Source organism: Mixophyes fleayi, chromosome 4, assembly GCF_038048845.1.
Source record: "Mixophyes fleayi isolate aMixFle1 chromosome 4, aMixFle1.hap1, whole genome shotgun sequence".
Classification (NCBI taxonomy): domain Eukaryota; kingdom Metazoa; phylum Chordata; class Amphibia; order Anura; family Limnodynastidae; genus Mixophyes; species Mixophyes fleayi.
The window spans coordinates 113053624-113068611 of record NC_134405.1 but is presented as its reverse complement, the minus strand read 5'-3'; the positions used below and the strand labels follow the sequence as shown (position 1 = coordinate 113068611).

The following is a 14988-nucleotide window of genomic DNA, read 5'->3' as shown; positions in this document are numbered from 1 at the left end:
CTTTCAGTTCACATAAACAACGGGGTAGAGCAGTGCATTGCCAGGCCCCATAGCAAAATTTGGGTTGTGGCTCAGAGATGCTGCTCCAGCCTACTTATTCCTCCACTCTTTGCTTTTGGGTAGGGGGCTAGTGCATGTGCCCACTGTGCCTTTAGAGAGCTGAGTGAGGACCCTGGTAGCGCAGGGACTCATAGGTGGTGGCCTGCGGCATGGGGCCTCCCCTCCAGGCTATGTTGTGGCCACACCACCTATATCTCAGTAATTGCATATACTCTACATGTGCGTCTCTATCACAAACAAATCTGATACAATGATAAAAGGAAACAGAAAGAGAATCATTATATTCCTTTTTGTGATCTGTACACGTTGTATTATGATATTTTCTCCAAGAAACAGATACGACTTAAATGGTATACTTGTTAAGAGTCATGTTAATTTAGCAAAATGTATTTAAACTAGCAAAATGTAACAAAAGGCTATATAAAAAAGTGTATGCTGAGGTTAACACAATGGAAGAAATATATATATATATATTTTTTTAATGGGACAAAACACAGGCAAAATCAGAAAATATACATTCTTACAGATTGTTTTCCCCACAGAGAGTTGCATCCACATTTTATTGCCTAGTACTGAGATACAAAATGTACCATTTAAAGTTTTGAGGTATTTATAGTTTTAGGGCCATGAGCAATGGTATGATTATTTTGTTCTACTTTATTCAGCCCATGACACCTCGGAGAGTCATCTGAGTGTCCAGTAGACCAAGCCTATTTTTTCCACTTTTATATCCAATTGAAAACGAAGCAAATAGTAACTAATACAACAGTTATTACAAAATATATTTCAAATTTATCTATTAGTATTACAAAGCAAGGAAGGCCTGATTCAGGTCTTCTATACATTTAACGATACCTTTCTACCTTGCATGAACATATATATATATATAAAGTAAATAAAATCCAGTGGTAAAGTAAAACATATCATATGCAATAAGCCATGCGGATATTCACTTGAGTTCACATTAAATATGCCCAACTAAATAACTAGATCAAATGACATACTGTCATGTTAAGTAGATGCACTGTAATTTCTCTAGAAACTCCAGCAGCAACTTTGCTGACAGGAAACATACGGACAAAGTGGTTCTTCACAGGGCAGATTCACAGATGGTCATTCTGAATCTCTTCTAGTGCTTCTTCAAGCAAATCACTGGCTCAGTGCCATTTTTAAACAGTTTGGATTGCTCTCCATTACTCCCTACTGATTAAGTTATGTCAGTATATATTGTATATATTCCTGTAATTGTAGATGTGAATGCCTATAGTCACCAACAACACTATACAAACATTTCAGCTAGATACTGCCATTAATAGTTGTACCATGCTATATCACAATTATTAGGTAATCCACGTGAGACTTGATTTCTGAGCCAAGCATAGATGGGTGATTTGGAATGTGTCTAATTTGAGTCACTATTACTTTTTTTTGCCTAGCATTATGTCATTTCTGTTTCACAAAAGATGAGTTGTGGAAACAGAAATGACATAATGTCACACATTTCAACCTTTAACTACAACTTGTGTAAACTGTCCAAAAACTTAATCTACTGTCATTGACGCCTGTTTTGTGAATTCATATATATCTACTAAGCAAAATCTAAAAGCTTGTTCATTTTGTAACTTTACAGAAGTGTAAACAGTATATTAAGGTATAGTAGTCAATGGGAGAAATTCAATTGACCGTGTGAGTATAAAGTGGCCCGTATACTGTTAACGTTAATACGGTAATAGTGCGCAATATTACCGTTAGTACGGTAATTTCAATGCTGATTTTTGCTCGCAGTTCTGTAAACTGTGAGCAAAAAATCTTCATTAAAATTACTGTACTAACAGTAATAGTGTGCGGGCAGCGTTATTCTCACAAACAACATGGTCAATTGAATTCTCCCCAATGATTCTTCCTTGTTAGTTTTTATATATATATATATATATATATATATATATATATATATATATATATATATATATATATTCAATTTCCTTTATGTAATTGAGCTCAGGAAAATGTAACATACAGTACATAATACTGACCTGTTGGAATCTTGGCTATTTAATATAGTATGCCATACTGAGTAATACAACACCTGATTTAGTTCTCTCTCTCTGAGACAATATTACCTTGGCCTATTTGTTATTAGTATTATAACCGTTATTTTTCAAATGACAAGGAAATATTTATTTAGGGATTCAAATCACAGGTAATATATTTGAGCAATATATAATAAAAAATATCCTGAAGCATAAAGGTTAATGAAATCTGTTTGCTAAACAGTTCCTTGTCATGAAACATCTTCCAGGGCACTGTGAAACCCCCTCTAAGGGATGATATAGTTCTGTGCTGTATTTATAGGCATAGCCAAAGCGCAATAGCTCTTTTTAATGCAGTCTTTAGAGTTCAGAGCACTAACATAGCACAAAATTGGAGCATAATCAGGGGAAATCATTCTGACCAATGGTATCACACTGAATGTGTACAAGACAGATTAAAGCCAAAAACTAAACATACCGTATAAAAATGTTACTGGTTGTGCTCCAGACTAATAACATATTTTTGTTTTCACTTGATACTTTAGTTTGTCCTTTGTAACACTATATTGTACCAACATTGTAGGTGCTTTCAAGATCAGTGAAAGCAATACCACAACATGTCTACCATTACTGACAATTATGACAATTACTGAATTACTGACAATTATGAAGCCCTTTAGTTTTTTCCTTTAGTGTATAGTTTATAGTTATTGCTAATCAGGGCCGGACTGGGACTAAAAATCAGCCCTGGCATTTAAAGTACATAGGCCCGCCTCAGTTCCAGCAGGAAAGAAAAGGGGCGTGACCACATTGTGTTGTGGGTGTGGCCAACATGGGGCATTGATACATACATTATAATAAAACATTACATTTATCACGCCCACCTAGACACATCCGGCCATCCCCCCAGGCACATTATGACACCCCCAGCCCACTGTACTTATCTATGCTTCTGGTGCTGCTGATATCCATCAGGGTGGGAACTTCCTGCAGAGTGAACAGGGAAGCTCTTAGTCTCACAAGATTACCAAATCTTGTGAGATTTAGAGCTCCTCGGCTTGCTCTGCAGGCTGTGTCCTATCCAGGGACAGGGAGCAGCTATCCGCTTTCTCCTGCTAACCAGAGCTGGATTAATGCTCGGGGGGCCCCTGGGTATTTAAGACAGGGGGTTTCTATTATGTAACATCATTATCATTTTAGACAAATACACAGGCAATACTGTTAGCTGCATGCAGCTCTGCCATTACAAGCAGTACGTTGTGAAGCGGGACATACCTCCCAACTGTCCTTGTAGTCGGACCAAATCTCACTAAATGAGACAGTCACCAAAATTCGGGACTTCCCCACCAGATTCAGGACAGTTGGCAGACTGTCCTGCTCTCTCCTACCTGTTCTTGTCGGTTTCACCACCTGTGGCAGTGGGTGTCTTTAGTTGCGGCTTGTCTGCATCCTGGAATGTTGGAGGCCCTATTTGGAAAAAAAATGGGTACATGTAATTTAGAAAACTCAAACCAGCCCTAGTGTTTAATCAATACAACCCATGTTTTATGATAAGGCCTCCCTCCAGCCCAACATTAAAATACTAGTATTCACATTTAATAAATAAACCTATTTCGCTCCCTCCAAACAACCGCAGCAATAAATTAAATAGCATTTGCGTTTAAGAAATATACCTATTTCACGCAACCATCACTGCTATTAAATAATTCATATTCACCTTTAATAAATAGATGTTATTTTTTTCCCTAACAGCCCACTTTCAATTAATAGCCCCCAAACCACCCTAGCATTAAATTAAAGGTCCAATCACCCCTTCTTAAATTGCTAGGCCCCAATATTAATTTAAAGTGACCCACATCACCAAACAAATAAAATAGCACCAATGAAATGATTAGCCCCCACCTAAACTCCAGCATTAAATGAATAGCCTACCTCCCACATTATATTAACACTCTCCCCCTTCCCTCATGCCTGAGTATGTGACCCCAATTGATATTAAGCCACCATAGAGCCCACAAAACATATTATGCCATACATTCGTGCCCTCAAATCACATTATGCCACAATTGTGCCCCCAAATCATATAATGCCATACAGTAGTGCTCCAAATCATATTATGCCATATAGCAGTGCCGCCAAATCATATCACCTTCCTCTCCCCTCCACTGTTTTCTATGTGGGATCCTTCCCCCCCTGTCTTCTGTGTAGAATCCTCCCCCCCCCCGTTTTCTGTGTGGTAGCCTTCCTCTTCTCCCCCTCCCCCCTGTTTTCTGTGTGGTAGCCTTCCTCTTCTCCCCTCACTCCATTGTACTTACCTTCTCATCTTCTTTTCTCTTCTTGTTTCTGTCTTCTTCTCCTGTCTGCTCCTCTGACAGCGTGCAGGCCCAGGCCAGATTTGTATGTAGTTAGGTGGCTGGTTCCTGGGGAGGAGCCAGCCACCAGGAAGCCTGTCACTGACAGGCTGTCGATGTGGGTGCACTGACCGTGCACTGACTGCCCGGGACCCGGCCCATCTGACCATCGGCCCTTCTGGCATTTGCCAGAAGTGCCAGATGGCCAGTCCGGCCATGTTAATGCATTGACTGACAACAGTGGGTATCCCAGTAGCTAACCTTGATTCCTAAGACTGTGCTTTCCAGGGTTATGATGACATGAGTTGCACATATATCATCAGTTTATATGCAAAGGCTAAAGACTAAATGCTACTGAGGTTTTCGGAAAACTGTAAAAATGGTTTAGCAAGACTGATGTTACTACTTAAGCAGTCCTGCTGCTTACCCATTACTTTCCAACACCGCTACCTATGCCCATTTTAAACCAAATATTGCCTCTTATTTTATTGCTTCGCTCTTTCTTGGTCAATTAAAAATTAAATCGGAAATGTTAACTCAATTACTATGAAGTTCACCTTTTGCCCTTTTAAATGTTAAAAGATTAAGAGAAAATATAAAACTAGGTGATGTTATGGTGCCTGGAATTCCAGCTACGCTGCAAGCTCAAGCAGTGCCTAAGTGCAACAAGAATAGTTGAGGACATCTCACACTTTGATACATGCAAGCAATGAACCTTTTTGGTTTGGGAGATATTCCCCCCCCCTCCCCCTTGTGGGCCACTGCAGTGCCCTGATGTTACAGGGCTTACAACATTAAGTTTAGATGAAGACTAGTACAGTTTGTTTATTCGACTAAACATGGCTTCAATACTTATCGACTACATTATAAATTAAAATTCTAAGCTGCAATTCCTGGCGCATCAAGTGATTGGCATGGTGGCGTTGTTAGTCGTACCATGACAATCCCAGGCATGGTTCCACAGGTTATGCTGGTTAAGGAGAAGGAGGATCATTACAAAGTAAAAAATATATATATATATTAATTATCCTATATGTAATGTGGAAAATGTTGAAAATAAATAAGGCCTTTGAGACTCTTCAGTACAGTCTGCCACATCAGAATTTACTTTTTTGTTTTGTGCAACACACGTACCACTGCACTGTTAATAAACACATCGCTATATTCTATAATTGGCCCCATGAAACATGCTGTCATCCAAACAGTATCAGTTTCAAGTAGACAACACGAATATAGAGAGGAAAGTATTAAGTCACTGACAGAACAAAGTGACATTCAGAAGAGTGCTGGAGAGTAAATGAAATGGGTAGTAGGAATGCAACTAGGTGGCAAATCACATAGTAAATTAAGGTAAGGACTTGAATTGACCAATACACCTAAGATCATTGCATATTAAAATACATCATGATTGATACAATTATACAAAAATATTTAATGGTATAACCTAAATTGTATCCTTGCAACTGTGGAAGATTCAGTACTGGACCCTGCAATCAGCCATTAAATGCTGCACATTATTTCTCCAGAGAATTCTCATATGCAGAAGAAAAGGATTTGCAACAATATCTCAAATATAACCAAGTCTGACAAGACTGTTACATACAGTATAATGTATATTAGTGAATAACTTAGTAACTTGAATTTAAAGGTATAGTGGTCCTTTCAATTGAAAGACAAAGTGAGTCAATGTAGGGCTTGGCAATATTATAGGAGTACTTACTCTTATTTATATATGTTCTATTTTTCTTTCCTAAATTAAAATATTTCCCCCCCAAAACATGGCCGCTAATTAAACTTAACAACATACCACTGGTTACATGGGTTTTCTGTCAATTTTTCATCTCTTGATAAAGTGTCAGCGAGCACACAACCTCTTAATTCCTTCCAATCAAATACACTTTATGCAATGCACCTGACATAGGATGCAATTGTCAATTACTATATTAGGAAATGAGTCAAAGAGCCAGCAGGTTGGCATTTATAACAAATGGAGGAACAACTTCAGAATATTATCACAGTAGAACACAATAGTATGGCGTTGCAATCGCACACTAATGATTACCTGAGTTTGCAAACAGATGTGATTACTGAATGCGGGTTTTAGAAGCACAAGAGCATCCAGCAGAGAGAGAGCAAGTCACACATTTTCCACTTTCAGCACTCATTAGGATGAAGAATGACAATGTCAGAATATCTGACATCCTTCTTTTATCTTCTCTCTTTTACTGTCTTACTCTGAGGCAGCAAAGGTGTTGACTTATTTAAAATATTTTACAAGTAATAAGCATACTGGTTTAGAGTTTATACTGATTGCTCAGCCATTCTGACTTGTAATTTTCCGCACAGTTAATAGATGCATAGGTGGAAATGCTGAAAAAAAATCCACAGCATATACTTAACATGTAAGTTATAGCTCCAACAGGATCTGAATCCCATGCTTCCATTTCAACTATTCTACTATATGGCTATCATTCTGCTAATTCCTTAAGATATTAAAGTACCCTTATCAATGGTCATGATTAACTGTTATATTCATAAATCAAGATGTTAAAGTTTTCAGTTCTTGTCAAAGATGAAGATAAGATTTGGTTTACAGAACAGAAATTTCTATGTTTTTCAAGGCTGGACTTTTGTCATCAAAACAGAGGTGTTTACTAACATTAAAAACTTTTTTGGAAACCTGAAAGACACAGTAAGTGTTCCTTTAATGCTACCAACAGTAACAGCACCATTTTTAGACTGATACATTACAGTGGCCAGAGCACAAATTAGAATGACCCTTTAAATGCACATTTTCTATAATAAGTTACCTTTCAAACAATTGCAATTGTATATGGAAAGTATTTAACAGTAGTGAATCACAACCTTCTATCGGCGTGATTGTGAATCTGGGAGTGGGGATCTGTCGTATGCCAAGAGCCAGTCAGGTTTCAAGGTCTGTAATAACCACTGTATTCACAGTGATCACTTCAGTTCAATGTAATTGAACCAGACTTAGAAAACTTGTGATTACTTTGGGATTACTTTCACCAGAGTTCACCAGCAACTGCAGAGCCTCAGCTGGCCTAACCTTGTTGTCTACCTTATTATAGTTAAAAGCAACCTTGTGCAAACCCTGGCACTCAAAACTTACCCGCTTCCTCCAAAGATTCTCTCGCACTGCTGAACGCCTCTGGAGGAAATCTCGCTCCCTGGCTGACTTACTCCACTTTAAATTCATACTCTGCCCTCTCCCTCGTTAAACAATCCTTCTTTAAGCCCCTCATTTCTTCTCAGTCCTCCAATCCCCGCCGCCTCTTTGCCACCTTCAGCTCCCTCCTCTCCCCCCCCTCCCCCTCTGTCCAGCCTTCCCTCTCCGCTTCTGACTTCGCCACTTTCTTCTCTTCCAAAATTGAGGCATCCGACTGAACATCTCCTCCTCCCCTTCTCCCGCCACCCTCATCGCTTCACCTCCCCCCATCAACCAACTCTGGTGCTCCTTCAGCCCTACAACCGGTGAACAAGTTCACTCTCTTATTCTTTCCTCTCCACCCTCTACCTGCCCTCTCGATCCCATCCCCTCCCACCTCCTTCGCTCTCTCTCTCCAACGGCCTGCTCTTACCTAGCACACCTTTTCAACCTATCACTCTCCTCTGGTGTAGTACCCTCCTCTTTTAAACACGCTCTTATCTCTCCTATATTCAAAAAACCCAATCTTGACCCCACCTCTCTTGCTAATTATCGCCCTATCTCTCTTCTCCCCTATGCCTCCAAATTACTTGAGCGAATTGTCTGCAGCCGCCTAACCAGGCACCTCGTGGACAATTCCCTCCTTGACCCTCTTCAATCAGGCTACCGCCCCCTCCATTCTACCGAAACTGCCCTGGCCAAGGTTACTAATGATCTCCTATCAGCCAAATCCAAGGGTCACTTCTCCGTACTCATCCTCCTTGACCTCTCTGCAGCCTTTGATACATTGGACCACCCCGTCCTGCTGCAAACTCTTCTCTCTCTCGGCCTCTCTGGTTCTGTCCATGCCTGGTTCGCCTCATACCTCGCTAATCGCTCCTTCTCTGTATCCACGTCTGGTTCTTCCTCCTCCCCCTACCCTCTCCCCGTAGGAGTCCCGCAGGGCTCTGTTCTTGGCCCTCTACTCTTTTTGTTCTACACTTCCTCCCTTGGTGCTCTCATCTCCTCCTTTGGTCTTCAGTATCACCTTTATGCTGACAACATTCAACTCTATATCTCCTCTCCTGATCCTTCCTCCACCCTCCTTGCTCGGGTATCTGAATGCCTTTCCGCCATCTCCTCCTGGATGTCCGAGCGCTTTCTCAAAATCAATATCTCTAAAACTGAACTCATTGTCTTTCCTCCGCCCAGACTTCAATCCCACGATGACCTCTCTATTGTCGTCAACAACACCACCATCTCCTCTGTCACCCAACTTCGCTGCCTGGGTGTCACCCTCGACTCCTCTCTCTCTTTTGCCCCCCACATTCATTCCCTTGCCCAAGCCTGTCGCTTCCAACTACGCAACATGGCCCGCATCCGTCCTTTTTCTCACCAAAACTATCATACACGCACTCATCATCTCCCGCCTTGATTATTGTAATCTCCTCTTCACTGGCCTCCCCCACTCCCCCCGACTCTCCCCCCTCCGCTCTATGCTCAATGCGGCAACAAGACTCATCTTCCTCTCACGTCGCTCCTCCTCTGCCTCCCCTCTCTGCCTTGCCTTACAGCCTTACTGGCTCCCCTCCGCTACAGAATACTTTTCAAACTCCTCACCACCACCACTTACAAGGCTCTCTCCAACTCTACTGCCCCTTATATCTCTAACCTCCTCTCCATTCACACTCCTGCCCGCTCCCTGCGCTCGGCCAACAACCGCCGCCTCTCCTCCACCCTTATCACCTCTTCCCACTCCAGAATCCAAGACTTTTCCCGTGCAGCCCCCCTTCTCTGGAATGACCTCCCTCGTTCCATCCGTCTCTCTCCTACTCTGTGCTCCTTTAAACGTGCACTCAAAACTCACCTATTCCTCAAAGCCTAGCAACCATCTACTTAACCCCCATCTCCTCCCTTTGCTCGTCCTCCCTTCTCTGCTCTTGCCTCAACTGGCTCCTCTTGTGCCTGGTCTGTTTACCCTCCCTTAGGATGTAAGCTTGTATGAGCAGGGCCCCCTCCCCTCCTGTCTCCATACCGGTTCTATTATAGTATTGGTACTTTTTGTTCATTGTTCTGTATGGTTTCAAGCACACATATAATACAATCATTTATTTTGTTTGTTTGGCATTGTATATTCAATAAATAGAATAAAACAGCAATATCTTTAAAAATGTCAGACATGTTTGTCCCTACAGTCCTGCATGGAGGCCATGTAAGGATACTTGTGTCTACTAAACAGGGGAATCATATTGTATATTTATATAAATATAATATGAAATACCTTGATATCATCAAAGTAAGTAACTCGGCCCATGTATCAGGAGAACATCCATCTTATTTTGGTAGGCTAAACACCGTTGTCTGTTTCTCGCAGGCAAAGTTATAATAGAAGCTAGCTGCATATTATAAATCAATAGTCACTACCTTTTCTATTACAGTACATGACACCATCAAATCAAGTGGAGGAGCAAATTCCTCTAGATAACCATCACAGTTACATTGTGAGGTACAATGAACTGTATATGTAATGTATGTAATAAACATAGCCCTCACAGAATCCATAATCACTGTATTAATTTCAGATATAATAATGTTATATATAATATGAGAGTATAACAATATAATATAGTTTTATAATTTTATATGAAAGCCACTAGAAGCTAGTATAACCCTTTTCGCAGCATAGTAACACCAACCTGAGACGGCGTTACCTGTCTTTTATAATGGGGTCCAGCTGAGCCTCTCCGACTTTGTCAGATCCCTCACCCATGGAAACATAGCACTTCCTTCCATCGCCGGAAGCGTTAAGGATTATTATGTCTCCAATAATGTAGTAGTTATGTTATATGAGAATGAACACCACTCTTCAATCATCATCCTTTGAACACACTCTAGCTAATAGACCTGATTCAGACATCCATAGCTTTGTAGTAGTGTATGACTGCAAAATCTTAGTATTTCAATACTCACTGGTTTAGAATGGGAGTATATGACGTCTTATCTTCATCAATAATAGTGACCATTAGAGTAATAAGGTTTGGCCAGAAATCCAAGTTTTTGATTGTTGGACCTTGCTCTTCACGTGGAATGTCCTGTTTCTTACCCTGCAAAATATAAAAAGTAAAAAATGTCTATTTTACTGTAAATTAAATGCATACTTTAATTTATACATGTATAAGCTAAGACCAATCATTTACAGAAGCTACTAGTATTTAAAAGTAAAAAAAAACATGCACAGGGCTGAAATTAACCATCATGTCTGAGGGTACTTGTATAACAGACATACGGTTGTTTCCTTGAACAATTAGGAAGTCTTCGATTTCATATTTCAACACAAAATCTGTCTCCACATGTATACATTCTTGCAATGTGAGGATAGCACTGCAAAGCACAGTTCAACACAAATATATAAATATCATCTAGTGCAAGTGATTATTTTACAGTGCTATAAATACAAAGTTTTCAACACAGAATAGAACTATTAGTGTTATCAGGGTTTATAAAAGAACAGTTATGTACCCTGCCCTGACAGAACCCGGCAGCAGAGTAGGGTGGCCAGGGCTCCTTGCATCCTTAACCTAATCTAGAAGGGATGGGCAAGGCTCCAAGCTCCAATCTTGGTGGAGGACAGCATATCGGCAACCCATTCTGGATAATTTCTTTTTTATCAACTGTACTGGTATAAAATATATCATAGATACATGGAGAACAGGCGATTAATGTGTGAATAAGTGTTACAGGTCAATGTTTAACCCTTGGGACAAAATAGGGCTGGTCTCCCCGTCTCACCAACAGTTAAAATGATTCAGTTATTGCAGCATATTCTTGACAGTTCTGAAACTGAACAGAGCCGTAATTTTTTTCACATCAGTCATAATTCTAGGAATCCCTAGCTTTGGATGCATAACTCTGAAGCAGTGAATAGAATCATATATAATGTATTATATGAAAATAATAAAGAGGCAGCAATAACAAAAGGAAAGGAAGACTCAGATAGTGATAGAAGGTTTACAGAGGCCATGGAGTACTGGGTGGCATTAAATCACAGCAGACAATTTGTGTTGTCTGTCCCTGAAAATAACTTCATACAGGTTGCAGCGGAGCATTAAAGCTATCTTCTATTCTCAACTCATTAAAGCACGCTTAGTTTGAGACAGTGCACTTGGGTGGTGAACTAGACATTGTGACAATGCAAACCACTGCCCTGGAGTTCATGTTCTTACCACTAGGACGTCTCTATATATGTTTATTAAATATATCAATGCCCTGATACTAATAAGAAATAACATTGGCTACATCCTGATAATCTTTACTATCTAGTTCTTAGTTCTTGTAATTTTGAATAAGTAATTTTATTTTCCATTGTTCTTTTTCACTACCGGTATTACCTGTTTATTAATAATTACAATACATTATGTTATGATGATAAGAGGAATATGTACAAGAGCTGTATACGGGGTGAGACATCAGTACATGCACTAGGAACTAGAGATGGACTGGCTCAGTTTCCCGAAAACTGAGCCCACCCGAATCCGTGTACCAAGCCGAGCCGGCACAGTACTTTTGTGCTTTTTAGGATTCCAAAACAAGGCAAAATGTCATTGTGACTCCGTCGGATCTCAAATCTCGCAAGTTTTAGAACCTATAAATACCGCCCTCCACGGCAATCTAGCGCCATTTCAGAGATGGATACAGAAGGGGTAGGATAGAGTGTAGAGCAGTTGGGCAGGCAAACTTACAGAAGTGAAAGAGAAGGGTGGTAGCAGTGTTCAACAAAGCTTCATTGCTGAAATCAAAATATAAAAGTCCTTGCAGGCTTTTTTTTCTGAATTTGCACCAAAAAGTGTAGGGTGTTATATACAGCCAAAGACAAAAGCTCCATTGCTGAATTTGTCATTGCTGAAATACAAATATAATATACTGGTCCTTGCAGGCTTTTCTTCTGAATTTGCACCAAAAAGTGTAGGGTGTTATATACAGCCAAAGACAAGAGCTCCATTGCTGAATTTGTCATTGCTGAAATACAAATATAATATACTAGTCCTTGCAGGCTTTTCTTCTGAATTTGCACAAAAAAGTTTACGGTGTTTATCAAAATGGATTCACAGCAAAACACAGAAGTGCAGGAGCACCAAGCAGCTGCCATCAGTCATGATGATAGTAATCCCTGTACATCATCTGGTAAAGCCTATGTAAAAGTACATAGTCTTTATAAGTCCGGCAAACAAAAATGTAAAAAAAACACCATTTACCTTTGTCAAGAAAAAAACACCTGTACTCAAGGCATAGTTGACAGTCAAAGGCAAAGTGCGGAAAAAAATAAAATTGCCAACATGCCATTCTACACACGCAGTGGCAAAGAAAGAATCAGGCCTTCGCCTTTCTCTATGAGTGCTAGTTCTGCAACTGTCAGTGAGGCATCTTCTTGTAAGGTCAGTCATGATGATGCAAGACCTTGTCTTTCTGACTCAAAAAGGGTGTTATATAGGTAACACAAAAAGAAGAGCTGCGTTGCTAATTCTCATTGCTGAAATTCAAATACTAGTTCTTGCAGGCTTTTCTTCTGAATTTACAGGCAAATTCTACTGCGTTATATAGGTAACAGACAAAGAGGAGTGCTCCATTGCTAAGAGTCATTGCTGAAATTCAAATAGGAGGGCTAGCAGGCTTGTCTCCTGAATTTGCAGGCAAATTCTACTGTGTTATAAAGGTAACAGACAAAGAGCAGTACTCCATTGCTAAGAGTCATTGCTGAAATACAAATAGGAGGGCTAGCAGGCTTATCTTCTGAATTTTCAGACAAATTCTACTGCGTTACATAGGTAACAGACAAAGAGGAGTGCTCCATTGCTAAGAGTCATTGCTGAAATAGAAATTATAGGGTTGACTGGCTTGTCTAAATCTGCATTTACATTTTACTGTACCATAGCCCACTCAGAAAAAGGAGAAGTGGCAGGATTCAGTGCTGAAACAGAAATTGTAATAATAGGGCTGTCAGTGTTCTTAAAAGTCTCCAGTGACATTGCATTGTGCCAAAGCTCATACAGAAACAGGAGGGATGACATTGTTTTTGTCACTCTCCACTCTCAGTCATGATGATACTAATCCCTCTACCTCATGTGCTAAAGCTGCACAGTGTTCAAGTGCATAGTGATTTTTAAGCCAGGGAAACAAAAATGTAAATAAAAAGTTTGTACCTTTTTAAAGAAAAAAAACACCTCTCTAAAATAGCTGAAAGTTTACTCTAGAAAAACACAAAATTGCCAAGATACCATTCTACCTAAAATATTACAAGGCATACCAGCATCAGGTAGCTCCCTTCTCTTAGCTAGATTTCAGCACCTGCAATCTACACTGTCATCATATTCACCCTCATCATTGTGTACATCTTCTTCAAACAATATGAATTCACCCCTGCTGGAATCCACCATCACAGAAGTCTGTGTACTTTGATGTAATTGCCGATAATGGCCTTCCTCAAGGAATTTGTAGTTCATTTTATGGAAGAGCTGTCACGATTTTTGGGAAATTCTTTTGGAGCAGAGCAAATGTCAAAATGTTGTGCTGACTCATCTGCATCTACACTGGATGTCTTGGGGAAGCTTAGTTTTTTCTGAGAAGCAGTTGCCAAAGAAACTGAAGGAGGAGAAGTCATTACAAGATGTGGATAGCTCTTAGATCCTGGCAAAGCAAATTAAGTCCTAGATCTACAATTACAATATAGTTAGCGGATTTGCTTAGTTTGATTTCATCCTTCAATTTCTCTAGCTGCTTCTCAAAAAGTATAATTAAGGCAATCACTTGACTCAAGCTAACCATGTCTGCACTCTCTTCACAGGTGAATAAAATGCAAAACGATTTTGCAAAGTCACACCAAAATCCTCTTATATATGCAAAATAACAGGCTTAAATGGCACTAGATTGCGGCTATGTAGCACCTAGTATTATATGTTGAATAGACAGATTAGCTAATCATTCTGTTGTCTAAACACTAATAAACATTGCGGGTTTAGTAAGATTACTCTAACAAAAATCTCAACCTGCATTAGGCTTCAGATAGGCTTATCATAGCATCAAGAACAGAGTTCTCCTATGGAACTTATAAGAGGTACTAATATAACCTTAAGAGTCTGATATAGACTCACTACAAGGGTCCCTCTCATTCATTATCCGTAGCGCTAAACTCTGATAAGTTTTGATGAAGGCATAGGAGAATGATAATGCTAGGTGCAGGAATCGCGGGGTTTTGTGAAATTTCCCTACCTAAAGTAAACTGGGAGGCGATCTTTAGAGTACATAGCATAGAGGATGGTGAGACAAAACGCTGACGTGCGTTTCGCTCCGCCGCTTTTTCAAGGCAGAATGAATCCCAGATTTGACAGCTCTTAAATACCCGTTC

The 14988-nt window shown here is 40.0% G+C and overlaps 1 protein-coding gene across 1 annotated transcript in view; it reads right to left on the bottom strand.

The window, feature by feature from the left end:
- The window catches only part of UNC13C (unc-13 homolog C), a 444227-nt gene that overhangs the window by 175143 nt on the left and 254096 nt on the right, over positions 1-14988 (bottom strand). The window contains exon 17 of the mRNA XM_075208024.1: positions 10560-10693. Coding sequence (XP_075064125.1) covers positions 10560-10693 — 134 coding nt within the window. The remainder of the gene's footprint in view (positions 1-10559; positions 10694-14988) is intronic.